General features: G+C 39.8%; 1 protein-coding gene across 1 annotated transcript in view; it reads right to left on the reverse strand.

Annotated features, from left to right (window-relative positions):
• Positions 1–4337: 4337 nt before the first annotated feature.
• LOC136671369 (CUGBP Elav-like family member 5) overlaps positions 4338–22807 on the reverse strand; it is a 32036-nt gene continuing 13566 nt past the window's right edge. Inside the window, exons 2-3 of the mRNA XM_066647042.1 lie at positions 13861–13943; positions 4338–4464 (exon numbers count right to left, since the gene is read on the reverse strand). Of these exons, the coding sequence (XP_066503139.1) occupies positions 4432–4464; positions 13861–13943 (116 nt within the window). The 3' untranslated portion in view covers positions 4338–4431. The remainder of the gene's footprint in view (positions 4465–13860; positions 13944–22807) is intronic.

Below are 22807 nucleotides of genomic sequence, written 5' to 3' on the forward strand. Positions count from 1 at the left end.
CCAAGAGTGGTGTGGAAAAACCACAGGCTTGGCAGAACCTCGTCCAAACGCCAGGAGCACGGCCTGCCCCAGGCGCTGGCTGAGCGGGCAAATTACTGCCTATTATACTCCTCTTTAGAGAAGCTAAAATAAAACCTACAGAGGAAGTTACGCACTACCCTCTGGGTTACTGTGCAGGAACAAAGGTAATAATAAATGGAGGGTGTCCGGTATCTCCAAACACAGGAGGAGATGGAGGAATGGCTGTGTGGAGCTTGTGATCTTAAAGTAAATGTTGTTACCACCGTTACTGGTAAGTAACCAATGAGAAGGAGAAACACATTGCACAGACTAGGTCCCTCACATGAGGGTAGTCATGTTTTGAATGGGTTTAGCACAGAATATCACATAAAGACCACTGCAGTTTTCACATCCTGTAAAAACGTCTGTGAATTTTACGGTGGAAAACTGTAAAACCATGACAGTAAATGACTGTAAACTCTAAAAAGTTTGAAAACGGTTTCTGCAATAGGGAAATACTGAAAATACTCTTATCAGCCAAAATATTCCATTTTTACAACTCTTTACTGTAAAAAATACAGTTTTAATTCAACTGCAACAAACCAGTTTCTTTGTTTTTTCTGTCTTTGAGACTTTTTGATTTTGGGTTGCATTGGGGTGATTTGTGTATCTGTGTTTGTGTGTGTGTGTGTGTGTGTGTGTGTGTGTGTGTGTATGTTATGACGAGATGTGTTGGTCAGGAAAGTTCACCATCAGCCTGTATTCCGAGTGCTGGAGTGTGGCATCCAGATACCGCACATTTCTTTGGTCTTTTCAGCAATATCTCCTTTTAAGGGCTGAATACAGGATGTGGTTTGGCTGTATCTAAATATGGCTATATCTCAATCGCCAATCTCTCATTTGTAACACAATTTACACGTTAATTTTATGGCAAAACAATATTCCTTTGTTAATTTTATGTAAATATTATGGCTTTTTTACAGTGTATATCTGTTTTTAACAGAAAAGTACTGTAAACAAAAATGTTTAAAGACTACTCAAATGTTTAAGACTTACTTAAATGTAAAATTAATGATTGCCAAAAACCTGACCGTATATTTTATGGTGAAATTCTGGCAACAACAGCTGCCAGATTTTACCATAAATTTTACGGATTCTTTTTTACAGTGAGGTGTTTGTATTAATAGCCTGGTGTTAATAGATATGTAGCTATTTTACAAAGACCCAAAATCCCAGGATTCATTCAATGTGTACTAAATATTTCTGTCAAAATTAGGCCATAACTTCCTTTCATAATTCACTCTTTTGACAGAGTCTAAAACCCTATTAGCAGTTTCATCACAGTGTCACTAATGTTCAGTTCAGAAGATATGAGCTATGCATTAAATATCTCTATTAAAGCTGAAGCTCTCCCTGAAATTTTTACTCTGCAAATTTAGAGATTCAAATTCAAAAATCGGCAAAAGGACACTGAGAAATTATGATAAAGTAACAGTATATTAAAGAAATTTCCTCTCGCCAGTGTGAAATTTATGTCACACTATACATTCTCATATTCCATGAAAACGAATTCCACTGTGTGCAGCAGTGATTCTATTCTAGTTCTATCTCCCTCTCAAAAAATGTAGTAGTAAGGAAGTAGCACTTTAACTTTATTTTTATGAACATTTTTAATCGATAGACACTGCTACTGCTGCATAATTCATTTGTGTTGATCTTATGTTGATTATGTATGTTATATTTAGATATGTATTATTACAGGTTTCAGTCTTAGAAAGGGACAATGTGATTAATCAGGATTAATTGAAGCAAATTTTGCAGTTCATTAAGGTTTTTTAATTGATCCCCAGCTCAAGCACTAAATGTAATTCGCATTTGTAAAATGTATAATAAATATATGCATGGATCTTCACACTGCAGCATGAGAAATTAGCCTTAAAATGTCCCCTGACCCTAAACCTATCTTTAAATCTGTTAGAGATTGATTGAGAAAAATCAAGGATCCGAAGAGAGATTTGTGTGTGTGTGTCTGTGTGTGTGTGTCTGTGTGTGTGTGTGTGTGTGTGTGTGTGTGTGTGTGTCTGTGTGTGTGTGTGTGTGTGTGTCTGTGTGTGTGTGTGTGTGTGTGCATGTATGTATTATCAAAAGAGTTCGCTAGGTCAGTATCATTTTTTATTCAGATTAACAAGACAGAGCTCGTCCCAGTGGCGGTCCGACACAGATCAATACCTTCATAAATAATAAATAAGGAAAAACAGGTCAAGTAAACCTGGTAAATAAAGGTGTGTTGTCTTGTCTTCCCTCATTGCCCCATTCTAAACTCCCCCCACTCCCCAACACACACCCACAATCACACACACTCGCTCTTTCTCTCACCTAATGGATTGTGCAGTGGCCTGGTATGTGGTTTGCCCATGTTGCCATGGCGACTGGTCAGCGAGCCCCAGCAGCAAAGCATGATGATGAGCGACGTCTCAATTCAGTCTCACTCATATACACACATACACATACACACACACACACACACACACACACAAACTCACACAGACTTTAAAAACTAGCCAGTCATACACACACACACACACACACACACACACACAGGCTGTAAAAACTAGCCAGCTACACACACACACACACACACACATACATGCCTCAGGGCCCCAATGGGGTATATTCACAAACACACACACGCTTGCTTACACATACCAGCTTACAATTACATCAAGGGGAAACAAATATTCCGATTATTTTGGAGGCTGAATATATTTCCGCTGCATATATCCACTTCAGCTTTACTCTGGTGATGCCCTTTGACTCTGCCCTTAGAAATACAAACAACAACGTGTGTGTTTGTAGATGTAAACAAAGCATGAATATTAAAACATAAACTCATTTCATATTCAGAATCCACAAATGAATCACATTAGCACTTTGCTGTAAAGTCATTTCTGCCAGTTACAGCTTTGGGAGGTCAGTTAGCTCCTTTGCAGAGTTTTTTCAGTCTGGATTCTGGTCCATTCCTCTTGGCAAACTGTCTCCAAATCCCCAAGGTTACCAAGGTCCGTCTGATGGGACTTGGGATTTCAAACTCCTCCATAAATTCCAGTCAGGAGATTGGCGAGGCCATGCAAGTGCCTTCATCTTCTCGATCAGACGCCAGTGTTGAGTTATTTCAGCTGAGTGTTTAGTGTCGTTGTCTTGAATGCTGAAATATTATTTCAACTTACTACAATTAGCGACTAGGGCTGGAAGATGCGTTGCTTTTATATTGCGACTGCAGTTGAGAAGACCAGCAGTATTAGTTGGAGCATATGTTATCAAGAACAATGGCATAACCAGTTTTGAATGGGGATATTTAGTTTCAATAACAGAGTTGGACCAATCAGAGGCAACAACAACAAGCACATCAAAATGCAGATAAGCAGCCCCATCATGAAGCTCCCACCACCCATACTTCATGTAAGGTGGCCTTGATAAATGCAGCCTTCCTTTTCCCAAACAGGATGAGCTGAATTCTTGAGAAAGAGCATCCCATTTAATATTGTGCATCTAATAACTGTATTACACATTACCAAAACATGTAATAACAATGTATTTAATGGTACTGTATTCTTTGTTTAGTAATACATGTAAATATGTGCAAATACACACATGTTCTATCTCCAGTTTTGAGTCATGTGATTAGATATAATTATGTAGTAACTAACCAGATATGCCTGTGTAATTACATGGATAACCTTTAAAGCTGGTATTTCCAGTAACAATTAATACATCACAATTAGTTACAGTATTTTCACATTTGTTATTAACGTAGTTATTCTATAGTTTATAGAAGAGTATTTTATCATGGCCGACTTTATGTGCTTCAATTACATGTAAGTAATACAAAGTCATGCACTGGTAAACATGTTATTACATTATCATTATTATGGTACATAAGGTGTAATATGATATAATTAATATAAAGTGGGACCTCACAATGTTCTGTGTTTTGATTGTTGTCTGCTCATTATATGAGTGTATTGTGTATATGGAAGCTACAAGTACAATGTTCAGAACTTTTTTGACCTTGCTGCTGCTTTGCATCGACCACTCAGAGACCACCTGCAACAGAAATATTACTCCAAAGCACTGTATTATAGCTACAGGGGTTTCTTTTGCTACTCTATATTACAATATTGACAATCCTCAGCAGACAACACAGCCCCGTTATATGAAGAACATGGATCACCGCCGCCGTGGAAGGTATCAGAGTCACATAATTATTTTATTTCTGCACACTGTTCCTCAAAATAATATTGCAATATTCCTGTCCAGCTATAGGCTGTAGTGCCCACGCTGACAACTTAATGATTATCCCCAGGAGGCCTTTGGTGGTCATTGTGCTGTTCTATAATGGATTGGTCACTGGGGTGTACTGCTCCGCAGAGTTCATAGCCAGAAGTCACGGTCAGCAATGTCTTTCTGATGGGGAAAAAAGAAAGAAAGAAATAATATTGCCTCACCGCATGTCTTTGTGACAGTTTCATTTGCGATGGAGGTTGAAAAGCCGTTTGCAAACTTGCACATGGTCTCTGTGAATGTATGTGAACATGACACGTCTCTGTGTATGCTATTCTAGCTCCACTCGACTTTCCAGGGCTGGAGAAAAGAGAAAAACCCTCAGAAGTTGAGTATTATTGCTGTTGTTTTGCTGTTTTAAACATATACATACATTTATATATATATATATGGCCTTATGTCTTTTCAATAGGTATTCAGCAATTTAGAGATTTTTTGTGGCGTTTGTTTACCATTTCATTCCTTTTGCTTCATTTCAATGGACAGGCAGGTGCTTTGGGGTGGGCAGACAATTCCTCTGGATTGGGCAATGCCCAGCACAGCCCACCCATAGACATGCCCCTGGCTGGAGTTGGTGTTATTAAGGGTTTATCCACTGGGGTATGAGGGAGGGATGCTTTATCACAGGCCGCAATTATCATTGCCTGTTGAACGTAAATCTCTCTCTCTCTCTCTCTCTCTCTCTCTCTGTGTCATGGAAGGAGGGAAGGAGAAAGGGAGTATGTGGGGGGTGGGGGGGTGGTACATGTCAGAGCTGATTAGCTTTCTCATGTCTTAAGTGTGTCCTTCCTTGCCGAAAAGAATGACACGTTATATGAAACCTTCCAGGGCCCCGTCTGTCTATCTGTTTACTTCGGTTTTCATACCAGCTGTGGTTTCCAAAAGCAAAGACAGGGTAAAAAAAAGAAGAAGAAGCCCTGGTTGCAATTTGTATCCCCCACCCCTCCACAACCCCCTGTCTCAGACGACTATTACAGCGCACCTGCAGTAGTGGACCGCCGTGGGGATGGGAAGATGGATAGGCAGCTGAAGGAAGTGGGCCTTTCACTGGGCCATCGTCAGACTTTCCGTCAACCCTCATTCCCCAAGTCTCCATTCCAGAACCCCCCACCACCACACACACACATTCACAAACAGGGAAGGCCCCAGAGATAGAGAGGGATGTGCCATCAAGCACGGAGTACAACCAGTAACCTAACCCAGATCGCATTGTCACATGACTCCATCCCAGTCTCCAGCCACAACTCAAAATAGACTGAAAGAGGCTAAAAATGAGTAACATTAATAATTCCACTTTTAACCCCTCACTTCACACACACACACACACACACACACACACACAAACACGCACACATATGCCCAGTCTCAGCCTTCTCTATTTAAAAATAAATAAATAAATAAATAAATAAATAAATATCCAGTTGAAGTATCCAATTGCTTTGCGGTCTCTAAGAAAAAAAAAAGTCAATATATGCTCCATAGAGCGGGTCCACCACATGGGGGATGTAATATTTGATAAGAGATGTAGTGACTGAAAAACTAAATGGAGAGATGTGAGTTTGTATTGTATTTTACAGCTTCAACACCATCATTTCAGTACGCTCTTAAAAATAAAGGTGCTACAAAGGATTCTTTGATCAAAACCATGTTTGTTAAAGAGGTGAGGGAGTGTGAAAAACATTTGAATTGAAACCTTTATAATTTTAAAAGTTACATCAAAAAAGGTTCTTTATGAAATCAAAAACGTTTCTTCTACACCTTCGCCCAAGGAACCCTTGGTAGCACCTTTATTTTTAAGATTTCAGAGCTGCTGCATTGTGTTTGGGGTAATGACTGTAATTTTACAACCCTACGGCTACAATCGCTGAGAGTGACATTTAATTCCTTTAACTGTCTGAAAACTACAGGAAAAAACCTACCAACACTCCCTTCCCTGGGACCATTTTAGACCACCCTTAGGTAACAGCCCGCCCACCATTTGGGAAGACGACATTGTATGTGTTTCCTTCTACCTACAGAAATATATTTAAAGAAACAAAACAGTTTCTAAACACAGTTGTTGTTGTTGTTGTTGCTCTTCACAGAAAAAGTGCAAAGCCAACTTTTCACAAAACAACTTGAAAAAGCCAAAAGCCCAGGCTGTGTGAGGTTTCACAAAATATGTTCAGGGGGAGGGGGGCTGTGTAGTGAAGTCAGTTTGAAAGAACAAGAGGAAAGCATTGTGGGCACTTCTTGCAATGTTGTGATCATGTTATTACACATTTATAAATTAAATGTTAGGAAAACGTTGAGTTGAGAGGCCTTTACTGGGCTTTTTTTTAGTATAAAATTTATTTCTCATCCTGTAATATTTGAGTGACGTATTTATTATTGCCAATCAATGAAGTATTAATCTTTAAAGTCACCAACAACCTCATCAATAAACTCCTAAAACACATAACAAACCCTACTCTATGAGCATAGGCAACATTGTACTGAAGCCACCTTAAGCCTTGTAATGAATTCACTTTAAATTCACCTTAAAGTCTTGTCAAACCATCTGCAGTAGTAAAGGCTGAAGCCCAGGTGCTTGCACTCTGCCTATAGCTATAGAAGATTTCATGCATCCAAGACCAGTGGAACTGTGTTCTCTGCATGGAGAACCTTCAGGATGTAATTACACAATTATTATATAATATAAAGTGTACATAGTATAAAGTACTTCTTTGCATGAACCACTCAGACACCAACTGCAACATAAATATCACTGTATATATATATATATATATATATATATATATATATATATATATATATATATATATATATATATATATATATATATATATATATATATATACAGTGATATGTATGTTATGTATATATTATTATATACATTATGATATCATGTATGTATGTATATATATATATATATATATATATATATATATATATATATATATATATATATATATATATATTTTGGCTGCTCTATATTACAGGATGAGTTGAGGATCCAGAACCAATCATCAAACTTCCGTACCTGACCTCAGTATTGTTCTTATAGCTGGATGCTATCATATATTTACAGAAATGTTGCAGCATCTTTACTGAAGCCTGCTCAGACCGAAGCTAGTGTTGTTAGTACAGTTGCTTGTAGAAGAAATGTTGGTGAGGCAAATAATATATTGCATATGCAAAGTGTTTGCAAAATAGCACAGTTTTTTGGGGGGCTGTGATATTTTCCTAAAAATGCAATTCCAAAGGCAGCGGTGAAAATGTTGCTCTGCTCGACTGGACGAGATGTGGAGCTATAAATTAACAGACAGCATTTTTACCCTAAAGATAACAGTTCCTTTGTTCCGTACACATTTCATGGCGGTGTAGCACTAAATGACCTCGTTAGCTTTAGGCAATTAACAGCGGAGCGTGCGTTGTCATTGCTGTCGTCTTCAGACATGTTTTGTATGGATGTCATTTCCTTCCACAGCAAACAAAAGGCTCCTTTCTTTTCCGAGTCTCAGGAACGCGGCTCTTCAAACATTCACAGAGAAAATGTGATAACAAGCTTTGCGTTCAGGTGTGAAAAACAAACAATTCCAGTATGAGCACACACACACACACACACACGGGAGTGAATGTAAGCTGTTGACAAGAATGTGGATCTGTGATTCCAGTAGGTATCTAAAGGCCCTGTGGACATCACACACACACACACACACACACACACACCATACCCACTCCACAAGTTCAACCCTTACACAAGAGTAAAACTGTGTCTCCGCCCTAACAGCCGACACCTTATTATATGTGTGTGTGTGTTTTGTTTTGTTGTTTTCTTTTTTGTGTTCTTGTTTGTTTTTACCCAATTTAGCCATTGCCAGCTCCTCCCACTGGCTACAGATGAAGCATCCGTCAAGACATGTGAAGTCAGCTTCCTTTCAAACTGCTGCCAAAGTAACACACTGCACTGGAAAGCTCAACACACTTAGAGGAGAACACTAACTGCCCAGCTATTTAGTAAATTCACTCTTTAATGTAGCTTTATATAATGTAAAGTAATATCAATGAGCAGCAAATCAATGAGCAGCAAACTGACAAAAGCAACACCACTGAAAGCAGACCATGAGAGTCCACAGTAACAAAACTCCATGAGCTGAGAGAGAGAGAGAGAGAGAGAGAGAGAAAGGGAGAGAGAGAGAGAAAGGGAGTAGAGCTACAAAGTGCATTTATACAGTCATTGGAGCAGATAAAATAGATAATAAGTGTAGAATAAAGGAGGTAATTTTAATGTTATGGCTGATTAGTGTTTATAAATGTTGTTGTTGATATATTTGCCAATTATTCCCTTTTTTATATATAGTTTATAAATAAAATACTGACTGCACACACACACACACACACACACACACACACACACACACACACACACAGATCAATGATGTGATTCCTAGATGCTCATGACGGGCTGCCATGTATACATGTTGATGTTATCGCCTCGTCTCTCACACGCTGCGGCAGAGCGGCTGGGCTCAGGACGCTGATAAGCTGAGAGCTATGGAAACAGACAGCTGTCAGAACATCTTCCTCTCCTCAACCAAACTGCCAACACCCTCCTACACACTCCCACACACTCCTCCTCCTCAGCCTCAGCCTGCGGGGCTCTTCTGCAAAAACACACCTTCGCTTCAGCAAGCAACTGCCCTATAGTGACAACACAACCACACACACACACACACACACACACACACACACACACTCACACACACACTATTCACCAGCATTAAAATGACAAATATTTGTATATATTTTTTTAATTATTATTATTAAAAGAAACATTCTTATACTTTTTATATATTTATTTTTTTTTTAATCTTAATGAATGTACAATTTTGGAGCTTACACCTAGACATAGGGTTAAGTTTAGGGTTAGGGCTATGATTAGGGTTAGGTTTAGGGTTAAGGGTGGGGTTAAGGCTGATTTTTCACACTGGGAAGGCATCACACCATCATTAATCCTGGGAATGCTGTTATATTCAAATAAGTACAAATTCACATTGAGAACAGGCTGCTAGAGGTAACCAATATAAGAGCGCCTTAATATGAAAATTCATTATATGAAAAAAAAAAATAATAAACCAAAAAGAAAACTGTACTATTATAAGAGGTATCTAAGAATTTTTGGACACAGATTTTACAAAATATTCGGAACTAAGCCGTTGAATCTAATGAAACACCTTGTCATCTGATGATGTTGAGGTCTGAAATGGAAACTCAAAAGAGAAACTGATGGTGAAATTTACGGTGGGAGAAAATATTTTCAGCTCTGGCCTTTAGCTCCATTAGGTTATGAATGCGTGCTGGAGAAGCCGAAGCCCAGATTAGGCCTCTGAGATAGCTTTTTAAAACAAGCTGACATAATGATATTTGCTTTGATTACTTAATATTTCCACCATGCAAGCAGAAATAATGCTAATCAACGGCCTCATGCAAAACAGTCCAAACATTCTCTCTTATCACTAATGCCCTGTTTTAACAGTTAGCATTTCGACTTATTAGCTCCTGAACAAACGTCTTGTCTGAAGACCTGGGGTATTTTTGGAAAGTAAATAACAAGGTTAAGGCCCGCTAGCACTAACAGACCGTTTAATGTTCAACAGTTTCAGTTGTAATTACCACAAAAACAAATGTATGTCCACCTTAAATAGCCCACCTTAATACACAGATTTGCTAGCATCAGCTAAGCTAACACAGATTTGCTAGCATCAACACAGAGCTATGATGGCTAATCTTGTGTCATTGCCACCAAAAGCAACCTTCTTCAATGTAAATATTGATTTTGAACTCTTATGAGTTTACTATTTATAAATTATTTTGAAGGAGACATCCACCAAACTTTTCCAAATCTCTGTCATCACAGTGTAAAAGTCTAGTACAACAGACCAGTGATGCAGCAATTTAAATCGCTCTAACCCATACTCTGCTTGAACTTATGCTCATGTGCAGCTGCTTCAAAGCATCCTACTGTATTATGTAAGGGGCCTGTGTCCACAACAGGCGCATCTTAGGATCTCAGAGTTTATAAATGATTCAGGGTGCCCTCAAAATGTGGTACTCAACAGAATTATGCAAGCCCTGTCGTTCAGACCGATGGCCCATTGCATAACGCTGGTTAAAGAGTTAATAGAGAAAATAGCAGGTGTAAATAATTCGTAAGGCTCCCCACCTCTGAGGAATCCTAGTTTACATGAATTACGCTGTAGCCTTTGGCAAACTGCATATCAAGCAGGATTTAGCAAACAAACAACTGGCAACGTCGACTCACCATCAGCACGACGCAGCAGGGGCTCGGAGCCCCTGAAAGATTTAAAGCCAGATTGGCCAGGGCCCACTGCAACTCGTCCAGTTTTAACACAGAGTGAAGGGTGAAGACACTTCAAACTCACAGCTTACACACTGGCTTCTATTCGCCTCGTTCACCCCTTTACACCTCTCCCTCATTCCATCCACAGCCAGTGCTTTCTCTACTGATTTGTGTGGCATCAGCAGAGGGTAAAGATGCTGAATACTGATAAATAAATAAATAAATAAATAAATAAATATGTAGTTGTGCTCAATTTTAAATTGTTTAATTTCCTCACAATATTAATATATACTTTGTATTTAAATACTCAACTGGACATTTTGTAAATGAAAGATCTTCTGACAATTTATTGTAAATGGCAAGTTCTGTACTTTGTGTGTGTGTGTGTGTGTGTGTGTGTGTGTGTGTGTGTTACACACTCACCTGATAGGGACCACCACAAAGTATGTGCAATTTAATCATTACATTTTAAGTGAAGACTAGTTTTAAGGTTGGATTGAGCTAATAGCCAAAGTTAATAGTAAATCTGCAGAAAATGAATGGAAATGTATGCAATGTCCCCTCAAATTCACTGATACAAGACTGTGTGTGTGTGTATGTGTGTGTGTTCATTTCGTCTTGTTCACTAAGTGTCAGGGAGTAGCGCTGCCTCTGTGTGTTCCTCTAAACACCTCACCGTAACCTCCTTGGAATAAAGCTTTAACGTTGCTTGTCACGCACCGTTCGGCTCTAATTAGTTTCATCGTATTTCGATCTTAAATCTTTCAGTGTCCAGATGCTATAAGAGCCACTCTCTCTCCTCCTAAAACACACATCCTGTCATTCATCTTCAGGTCGTCCATAATCCTAGTATCCGGTGGACCCAGACTGATGCCCCTTGAGCTTGGCATGTGGGCGCAATTAGTGTCTCAACCACCGACGGGCACTGCCAGCCTAAAGAGATCAACTCAGAGGAGAAGCCTTTTTTTTTCATTTCATTTCAATGCTCTGCTTCACACACTCATTGCCTCCTACCAACACCTCCCCTTGGCATTCTCTCAAAGAACAACTTTCTTTTCATTATTCAAATGCCCTTTAAGGGGAAAAAGAAGCCCCTCAAGTCTCAAGCTTGGCAAATATGACGGGATAAAAGAAGCAAGTTGTTTTTCACGGGACCGCCGGCATGGTTCAAAGTGGCCATAGCTGTGTTTGCATCTTTAATGTGAAACGTCTGCCTCTGGGTGCGACTCGTGTCTCCTCGCAGCTGTTGTATAGGGATGCGCATCATATGGCCCACATACAACCCACTGGTGATGTGCCTCTTTTTGATGCAGGCTACGTTCACTGCGAGAGAAAAAAAAGGTACTTTACAGATGCAAGAACTTGTCCAAACTTTGTGGACTCCCCTTTATAACTGGTGAATACTTAAAAAGGAATACATTGTGGAATATTGGGCAGTTTGTATAATGTCTATAGAAAAGCATGAAGCAAACTGGGAAGCTCTGGAGTAACCATACTCTGTGCATGTGTCAGTGTAAACCGACATTGGGCAAAGAAGCAGAGCAACTGTGTTCACCAGATTGGTGCATTGTACATTTGTGACAGTCTCAATACCTGACCTCACAAATGCTGTTTTTCCTCTGCATGGTACCTACCCGACTCGACTGGACTGTACTCGGAAGTGGGTACTTTATTGTACCTGCTTACTCAGGGTTCCAAGCAAGCCAAGCAGGGACTGAATGTGCCAATGAGGCTTGTCAATCACGAGTAAATGCAGACATCCGGTGCAAACTCCAAGCTACAATTGTATTCAACTCACAACGGCAGATGTTAAAATTACACCCTCATTTTTGGAAGCAGTTCAAATGTTTGGAGGTGGCTGACACGTCCAGTGAGAGCTGAATAGTGTGACAAGGAACAAAAAACTACACTAATCTGTCTAAAAACTACAACAACATGCAAATACATGATGAGTAAAAAATGTTTAAATTTACCACCATCTTTCTTGTCATTTCCAAAAGCTGCTGTTCCTGTTAAAGACGGTGAGTTGCAACATCACCAGCTACATTTTGAGGGGGGGGGGGGGGGGGTATTGTAGTGGATTACAAATCAGATAAGAAAAACAAGTATAGCCAAAAGAAGTAAGTACCATACAGTGGAAAAATGACATAAGTTTAATGTACTTGAATGCAATCAGAACCTGTTTGAAAATCTATTCTGCCTGGAAGACTTAAATCTACTTATTAATAAGTCAATCTGCCTATTAATACCCTTGAAATGAGGAGTAAATTAGGATGCAATGTCAACAAACATTTGGCCATATAGTGTAACTCTCTTTACTTTTGTCAGCTGCTCCCTCTGGGTCGCCACTTGCTCCAGTCTTCACACAAGATATATGCAAGTGCCCTTCCTAACACAACCCTCTCCTAAATCCATGGTGGGACCAGCCCTACAAATGCACTGACCTATGCGTCCCCAAGTGGCTGGAATTTACAGCAAATGCAGACACAGGAAAAACAGAGTAAATTCCTCGCAAATAATTAGGTGAGATGAGGATCGAACCCAGGACCCCCCTAAAGCTGTCATTACCACACACTACCTGCAGGGTCCCCTAGTTTTCTGGCATTTACTGAAACTGCAATGGAATTGTTAATTACTACTGCAGTTGTAGTAGTGTATAAAGACAAGCAGCCCAAGTTTATTCTGTCATTATCACAGTTTTATCCTCAGCACAAAGAACAACATGGTTCTCAGGGAGATGATATGGAAGCTACATTTGCTGGGGCCAGTGGTTGGGATTATTTTTGCTTGTGTGTTCACTTGGGTGCATCTGGGCAACAATGACTCACCAGTCTTTTCTCCTCTGTTTTCTTTTTTTTTATTTCTCCCGTAAGTGGTGCAATTTGGGAAAAATTGAAAGAACAAATGAATTGACATTTGCTATCTGCAGCCCACGCTCCCCCCACCCCCACCCCCGAGTCTCATGGCTGAAAAGCATCTGATCAATGGTGGCCGTAGCCCCTGAGAGAGGCCCCACGAAACTAGTTTAAGCCTGGTCTTAAAAGGCTGAACTTATCGATTGAGTTCCCTCCTGGTTTTCTTTACTAAAAACACTCCTGCTTTGGCTTTGACTGGCATGCTGGCATCAGCCTCCCTACTGAGGCCTTAAGGAGAGGTGGGAGGAAGGAAGGACTCACCCCTGGAAGCGTCTTCTGTTCGTGGAGGGCGTTCTGGGCTTTGATGGCCGACTCGCGGGCGCAGTAGGTGAGGAAGGCGCAGCCTGGGAGACAAAAAGAAAACGGAAGAGATGTGGACCAGTCAGTGGTGGGCTTTGTTTACACACTCAATAGCAACGCGGGATGCGGCCATTACTGTTACATTCTGTTACTGAATAACCGCAGTCAACAGGACAAATGAGTAATCCATGAGGGAATAATCAGGATCAAAACAAAACAGCTTGCCTCATGCAGGTCAACACATCCCCTACGTCCTCCTCAATACTTTTTTCAACAGTTTCAACTGTCCATTCTCTATGCAACAGATGGATACACACCTAGAAGCCTTAACACTAGAGGTAGCCCTTGAACTAGATCAAGAACATCATACGATCATGAAAATAAATAACAAAACAAGAATGCAAACTCAGGGGTTAAATAACATGAGACAATAGGATGCACCTGCGAGTTCAGTCATGAGTCTCTTACAGCTTACAGGTGTGGGGTGTGGCTATGGGAGACAGGTGTTGAAATTGAGTACATGTCAACTACAACACAGGATCACACCAAATCACATCAAACCGGAGACCAATCCCGGCAAAGATACATGAAACAGATGTGGATTTGCAAATTTTGTGCACTGCACTGCAAAGCTACACACTGTTCAGAGGAGAGCCATAGATACATTTGCTTTGTAGTTCATTCACTTTTATTTCAGATTATTTATTTTTTGGGTGTGTCCCTCATTTACAGTTTAGCTGAGATAATACATGAAAAACCAAGGTAAAATAAATTATAGATAAAAATCTAAAAAAAAAAAACATGTAAAATATTAAAGTCAATTAAGTTAAATTAAAGTACAAAAATGTAAATAATGAATAAATAAATATTCATAAAATGTAAAACAATAACAAAAGCTCAGGAATAGCTCAAATTAAAAGAATAAATAAAAACAGCAAAGCTAATAAAATGAAAGGCTGACTAATGCAGACCAGAGTCATATAAAGTGCATCAAACGTGGATGAAAGCCTAAGTGTAGTTACTTTCTGCCCCCTTCTTGCCCAGGGAGGTCCGCCCACCTTTACATTCTGCCAGTGTAGCGAATCCCGTAATCCATGTGAAAGCAACTTTATCCATTAAATTCAGTTCACATTCCAGAATGTCAGTCACAACATGCATTTCTAAGACATTATTTATCATTATTTCTCCCTCCTAGGAAACTGGTCTGAGCCATTATTCCCAGCAAATGCTTCAGTCCTGCTCCAACACCCTCTTGGCTCCTCCCCTCGACAATGACTCTCAGCTGCTCAGAGATTCATTTACTCTGCTTCTTAAACACCTGTGTTTGAGAAGGTCTTTGCACAAATTACTGTGCACCTCACATGTGTTCTGAGGGTGGTTTATGTTGTTTAGTATCTCTGTTCATAAACGCTTGCTTTGTTTTAGGTGGTTTTTAGCTGTCTGTTTAACATGAACATGTTCTTCCTGTTTCAGCAGACTGCAAGTCACTGTGAATACAAGCAGCAGAGTGTGAGTGAAGAAAGTGAGGTAAACTGGACCAGCAATCTGTCAAAGAATCTGATAAAACTGATGAAACTGATGGTGTTGAAGAAGAAAGAGTCCCTGTTTCACCTCTGTAGACCAGACCTGATTTACATTCAGGAGCAGGATGGATTGCATTTTATTGCCCTTTATTTTAAGACAGTTGTCAGACTGTTTCCACTGATTAGTTTTTATCGCCTGGAACCATTCATATTTTTTAATCAGCATAACTTTCAATGTCTTATTTAAAGTCAGGGATAGTGACAGACCTTTCAGACCTTACCCTGTTGAAGTATTCACAGCTTTCACTTGTATGCTGGGAATGATGCAATGCCCTGTTAATTAGCAGTGAACACTTTACTGTAGGAGTGTGTTTATAAGGCTATGGGACATCTCCATAAACCTTCCATTTCATCTGAGTTGGACCTAGGTAAACATCTATACAAGCAATGTTCAGGTTTTGATCAGATACACATTTGATAAAATTCAGAGAATATTTCCTCACCGTTTGCTAACTCTCGATTCTGTTTGTGTGCTGGAAAAAGGTCCTGTGTTTGTACACAGCCCTGACTTGGTAAATAGGAAACAAATATATTTTCTCAATCCAAAATGGCTCAGGCTATCACTCCCTCTCAGGCACAGCCAAGAAATGCTCCATAGGGCAGTAACATTGACATATTTTTGTAGTTACATTAAGGTGGAAATGACTCCATACTCAAGAGACTAACTGCATGAAAGTAAACACAATACAAAATGCTGCAAAACTAAACAGACTGAGTTACAGATGAATGAGTAAAAACTTACAGGCAGCAGGGTTGTGGGTTTAATCCCTGTCTATGAAGAGTTTGGTGTGTTCTCACATTATCCTCCCAGGATCCAAAACAAAACATGTTTTTTGGGAGATGTATTATGCAAAAGTGTGCAAAGCACCTATGTGTGTGTAGTGCCCTGTGATGGACTGGTATTATCCAGAGTGTGTTCTTACCTTACGTCCAATGCATCCTGAAACTGCACAGGATTAAATGGTCAAAGAAAATGAATGAAAACATGAAAGTAGGTTCATGTCAGTTTTCATAAAAGTCTAATGTCATGTAGGTATGGAGTGGCCTTATGAATGGACACCCACTATAAAGATTTACTGTGTTTTGTGTGTATTATGACAGGTTCTTTAAGGAGCTACCTCCCCCTAGGAGTTCATCCACAGCAGGGCTTTTCAGACTTTTTTTTCAAGCGACCCATATATTGTCCAGTGGTTCATATCGCCACCCAGGCAACACAAACTCTCAAAAACTAAATATATAACTTACATTGTCATATTTGGTTCTCCACACACCTATTAACAACTTTCAGAATTAGGGTGAATCCCATTTGTTTGCTTTGCCTATGGCTGGGGCTTCTCGTTTCTCCATGGGGAATAAACTACAAAAAATTATGTATTTTTCTTTAAAACCTTTGATAACTATTGTATTATTTTATTTATTTAAGTACTTTTTATGTATTATGACCTTTTTTCCATAACAAGCATAAAATATCACTAGTACACTGTCAGAAAAACTGTTGCTGCGGTGGTACCCTCAAGGGTAAATATTTTGTACCTTTAATTAGGGAACATCACTGTACCTTATTCTGTTATAATTGTAGATTTTTAAATTGTTTGGATTCCAAACAATGCCCCCATTTTATCTCCAAAGCTATTACTTCGATATTGCGTTATTTTATTTTTAATAAGGTTTTATAATTAAATCTTAAAAATATTTACATCTCTTTCTGAAAAATACAGTGTAATGTACCTTTAGGGAACACAACTGGACTTTTAAACCACTGTTGAACCTTTAAAGATACATTTACACTGTTTGTACCTTTAATGACCAGTAATGTATCCCTACCATACCTTTTTCTCTGAGCTAGTACATTTCCAGTTCCACCTTAAAATGTGAATCAAATCAATTCTACTGCCTTATGTTACTGCAGCCTTTAAGGTGGAACTGGAAGGTTGGAAAAATATAGCTGCGGAACAAGAAGCTGGATTCAATTTCATGTCACAGAAGATATAGGAGTGGGTGATACAGCATTGTTCAACACTTCTAAAGTCCAGCAGTGCTCCTTTAGCTGCAGACCAGTACAGAGCCGGCTAATTAAGCCCCACCCTTTTCTTATTTGTGTTCTGATGACGTATCAGGCTCTTCAAGGGCCGACCCGTTTCGTGCGGGAAGATTTTAATCACTATGCCGTGTAACTCCGGTCCAAGAACGACACTTGGAGTAAACATTTCTGCATTTCTGACAGGATCCATAGTGTTAACCTCTTTCATCTTAAATGAGAAATAGGATTCACCTTTAAAGTTACAACAGCAGACATCGTTTTTCTCTGTTATCTTAATTTTCTTTTTTTTTTTGGCTTTTTGAAACCCCTTCTTGTGGCTTTATGAATGGACACCTCTAGTAAAGTGTTTCCATGTATAGTATGAAGTTATGACAGGTCCTATAAGGGGTTAACCACCGGCTTTGATGAAGAATGGAGCAGGCATGAAGCAAGCAGGCCCTTTACAATGACAAGGCCAGTGCTGCTGTGAGGAATCCCCATGGACTGGCTAAATACAGAGCGTCTATTTTCTAGCATGGGGGCGCCTGTCCAATCCACTCTTCACTGGGCATGTGTGCATGTGTGCGTGTGTGTGTGTGTGTGTGTGTGTGTTTGTGTGTGTGTGTGTGTGTGTGTATGAGTGTGTGTCTTAGCTCCTGCCCCAGCTCCATAGATCAGCCTGCCGTCACTGTCCAAACCACCCACATCCCGACCGAGTGGGATAAACTCTGAGAGCTACTGAGAGAGAGAGGGAGCAGAAGGAAATGCCCATGGGGGTAGAAAGGAACAGCCACTGGGGAAAGACAGAAGAGACAGAGAGAGAGTGTGTGTGAGAGAGAGAGAGAGAGAGAGAGAGAGAGAGAGAGAGGCCTATAGCTCAAGGGCTATCTGAACTAAGGCTCTCATAAAATAATGTTGACAAATATCTCCGCTGACAATTCTTTTTCTTTTTTGCATTGTTGTTCACAAGAGCAAGCTGACAGCTTTGTCTGAAGAGACCAGCGTTCCAATTAGGATGTGTGTGCACTGTGCATTCAAAATCTAATAGTAATTGGGACAGAAAACCAAGCAGAAAGAGATGCTCTGGGGTATATTTGGTGTACAAATAATTTTTTTAAACATTTTTGTGTGTAACCGTAATTCAGAATTCAAATATTCTCTGGCTCTTTTGGTATTTTATGGTAACTGTAGTATTAAAAAGTCATAAATATATATTTTAAAAAATACATATTTTTATTTATATCCACAACAGAAATGATCATCTTTCAATCATCTAAACCAAAACTGACAGATATTTTTTACAGTCTTATCTCCAAGAACAGAACAAATAGATGCGCATGCTTTTGTAGTTGTTTTTCTTTGATGGAACTCATAAATCCAGTGGCCAATCGTCACTGTTCGATAAATCATCACAGAGAAAGAAAAACCTTCTTAATTTCAATTTCCCGCGTTTGCCATTTTCAAAAGACTTAATTTTTATGTTATTTTTTTCCTGAATAAAATGACAACTGTGTTTTATATATATTTATATTACAGTTGCCATTACATGACAAATGAGCAGGTGTTTGTTTTCTCTGTGTCTGCATGGGTTTCCACCCTGCGTCTGTGAAGGATTGGTGCACCCTCCAGGGTTTGTTCCAGCTTACAGTGCTTATATGGATAAGTGCTTACAGACAATGAATGAACCAATGAATGAGCAGAATGATGTATGCCTTCCTTAATAAAACACTTTAAAATGTATTTGCGCAATTAATAGTCCCCCAGTACTTTGTTGTGAACGACTGGATCTGTATTCTGTGGAGAATCAGAGGCCACCACGGGCAACCCAAAACCACATGATGGTGAATTACCCAAATCAGAACACAAATACAGCACATTACACTCAAACGGTGTAAACAACAGCCACACACACATACAAACACCCACAAACTGAGAGAGAAGGTAACAGAGCATCATGAGAGACCCAATGTCATCCACTGTTCTCTGGACTATCCAGATGAAACACCGCCAGATGAAGGCCACTCACTAAAGCACAAGAGCCCAAAGGAAACAAGGCAGTACACTGCACCCAGTGATATATATTGAAGTGCAAACATTTTAAATCTACTCCAGATATCTTAATATCAGATTTTAACTGAGAATAATAGGAGACTTTTCAGCTATCTCTAGACAGTTTAAATGTTTCTAGTGAATTTATCCAGCTAATGTCTACTGACTTTACTATTCTACTCCTACTTCCTGTGAGACAGGACCACTCACTTGGTTTTTGTGGGTCAGAAAACATGGCATAAAAAGAGCCGCTCGGATACTGCTCCATTTCTGATGTTAAGAGAGAAGACGTTACAATTGGGATCATATGAGAGCACAAAGCCGAGGTGAAACTAAACAGGACAAACACAAAGTGTGTGGAGAAATAGGAGCGCTGAGCAAAACCAGAACAGAGAAGAAAAAGATCCAAGCGAAAATGACTGAAAATGAGAGCTTCTGCTCATTCACTGCTCATTGACCAAAGATACAGACGTTGCATTAAGACCCCAGAACCGTGCTCGCCTGTCAATGTGGGACAGTAAGTCCCCTTTAAAATAAGTAGGACATTACTCATAAAGAGAAATACTAGCTTCACTGACTAGATGTAAGAGATCAGTTTGTAGCAGTGCACTGCGCAGAGCAGCGTTATGAGTGTGGCCTTGCTCCATGACAGTGACCGTAAACACACTACAGTGCTGTACTCGTGTACTCACACCAGTGCCAGGCCCAGCTTTGCCAGGGTTAATCTCCCTCACTGGCACATATCAAAGCACACAGCGGGATCACACTTTTGTAGGTGTGAAAGTGACTACTATAAAACGTGTCCTCTTCCTCTCTCACACTCTCTCTTCTCTTGTCCTTGTTTTTTTTTTTCAGGGGGGGGGGGCATGTAAACCCACACTCTGGTGACAGGAAGATTTCAGTTTTATTCACATTAACTGTTCATATATTTATTACGCTACCAAAAACTTGACTTAGCAATCAATGGGCACATGTTTAACACAAACACCAAATAGCACTACACAAATAAAATGATTTCTTACTCTGTGAAATATATGTATACAGTGGAACCTCTACTAACAAACTTTCCCAGATACGAACCGGGCATTTGAATATTTTTGGCCTCCACCAACGAACCATGACTCTAGAAACAAACCCGAGGCTCCGCTGAGCCGGCGGATAGAAATGGCCACTGACCCCAATAGGCGAGTCTCCCAGCGCCCAGACTTGAGTGAGCGTTTAAGATTAGCACATTGTAGCTTTAGCAATTTAGCATTAGTGTAAATAGCAGACATCGAAATTCGATTTTGTTTCACAAATGCTGTGAAAATCGAAGTTAAGCCGTATCTACGCTCCCCAGCTCCCCACATTCACCCGCCTACTCTCCGTTATTCCACCCACCCCCCACCTCCCGTCATACAGCCAGTGCCTGTGTTACTCCTCCAGCCAGTCGTCACGTCTTCAAGGTAGCGATGTGTAACCACTTAAAACTTTATTTATTTCTTTTTTATTACTGTTTCCACTGTGTTTCTTTTTTTATTTTTAGTAATGCTACATGTGTTTTTTTACTAATTTGAGAGTGTTGTAAACATATATCAGTGCAAAAAGGGTGATTTTCGGGGTGGGGGCTGGAATAATGGAATTAATTTCTTTTCCATTATTTTAAATGGGGAAAATTGACTCGAGAAACGAACTTTTCTACTTACGAACCAGGTCACGGAACGGATCAAGTTCGTAGGTAGAGGTTTCACTGTATATATATAGTACCAGGTCAAACATTTGAACCCAAGTTATGGTCTAAAACACATTAAGACGGCGAGCAGTTTTACAAATTTACTCTTGACAAGGCCACAGCTGTTCACTGAAAACCATTCCAGGTGACGACCTCATGAAGCTGATCGAGAGAACGCAGAGACTGTGCAAAGCTATTGTATAAAACATCTATTGTATTGAATACATCTATTGTATTCTGGTTTGTTTAACACTTTTTTGTTTACTACATAATTCCATGTGTTCCTTCGTAGTTTTAATGTCTTCCATATCATTTACAGTGTAGAAAATAATAAAAAACAAAGAAAATTCATTGAATGAGAAGATATCCAAACTTTTGACTGGTACTGTACATTCACAATATGTGGAAAATGACCCAAAACAAAGGAAACCCTCTCAAACATTTAACTAGAACACCATATATACAAACAACTTTGTTTCACGGGGCCTGTTTTTGATGTAGCGCTGATTTCTGGAGGAAAATGACATACTCCACTCAAAAGGAAAAAGAAAGAGTCCCTCTCCACTTTGTCTCCTGATCGAGCCTGGCTGGACCAGAGGGTCACATCCCACATTCCCACAAGCTGAAAGAGGGGCTGTGTCAAAGCAGGATCTGTCTCACTCTAAGTCCTGTCCTAACAAACTGATTTCCTACGGTAAACAAACAAGTCAGTCGATCGTGTTCGTTTTTTACCCATTACAACAACGTCTGGCTGAGGCAGCAGTGCGTCTGCAAACATCAAAGCATTGTTATGTCTAGAAACCTGCAGTCAAGACGCGCTCCCCCTGACCCTCGGCTGGAGGAGAAAACCTTGTATCTTTGTATCTTGCAATTACGGCGCTTCCAAATTGGATGCATTTGCAGAGGCAGAAAACACGGGGCATCTAGAGCAAATTAATTGCTGCAATAATATTAGCCAGGAAAAAAAAAAAGATGGGAAAGGAGAGAGAGGGGAAAAAAAACATGGAGTGAGAAAGAAATACAATCTCAATTTGAAAGTGTTTCTCTGCGCTTTAATGTATGGTGTAATACGAATTTGCAGCCCACAGGCACCGGCTCTAACAACTTCATAATTGGAATCCAAACACGTACAAATTACCGCCACGCTGTTGCATACCAAGTGCAAAAATTTGGGGGGCTTGCATGATGAAATTGTTTGAAACTCGACATAAAGGGAGCGCAACTGGACCGTGCTGACACAGCAGCGAGCGGCGGGATAAAGGGGGGGAAAACAGGGAAAGGGACGGAGTTAGAAAACGATCTGCCGCAGCGTTTGATGGCAATCTGCAAGAAAAATCACCTCTTTCCACATGAGGAAAGATGTTCCACATTTATAGTCTGGATACCTCTGCTGCAATGAGATGTTTTGCTGAATATCTAAGTGAAAATGCATTGTTCTGCACAAATAATTTCTTAATTTGCTGAGTGTTACAGACTGGATGGAGAGAGGAAAACATTGTCAACTTGGGCAATAGTGTAGCGCCACACCCAATGTTTCTTTTCAAC

Source organism: Hoplias malabaricus, chromosome 16, assembly GCF_029633855.1.
Source record: "Hoplias malabaricus isolate fHopMal1 chromosome 16, fHopMal1.hap1, whole genome shotgun sequence".
In the NCBI taxonomy this organism is placed as follows: domain Eukaryota; kingdom Metazoa; phylum Chordata; class Actinopteri; order Characiformes; family Erythrinidae; genus Hoplias; species Hoplias malabaricus.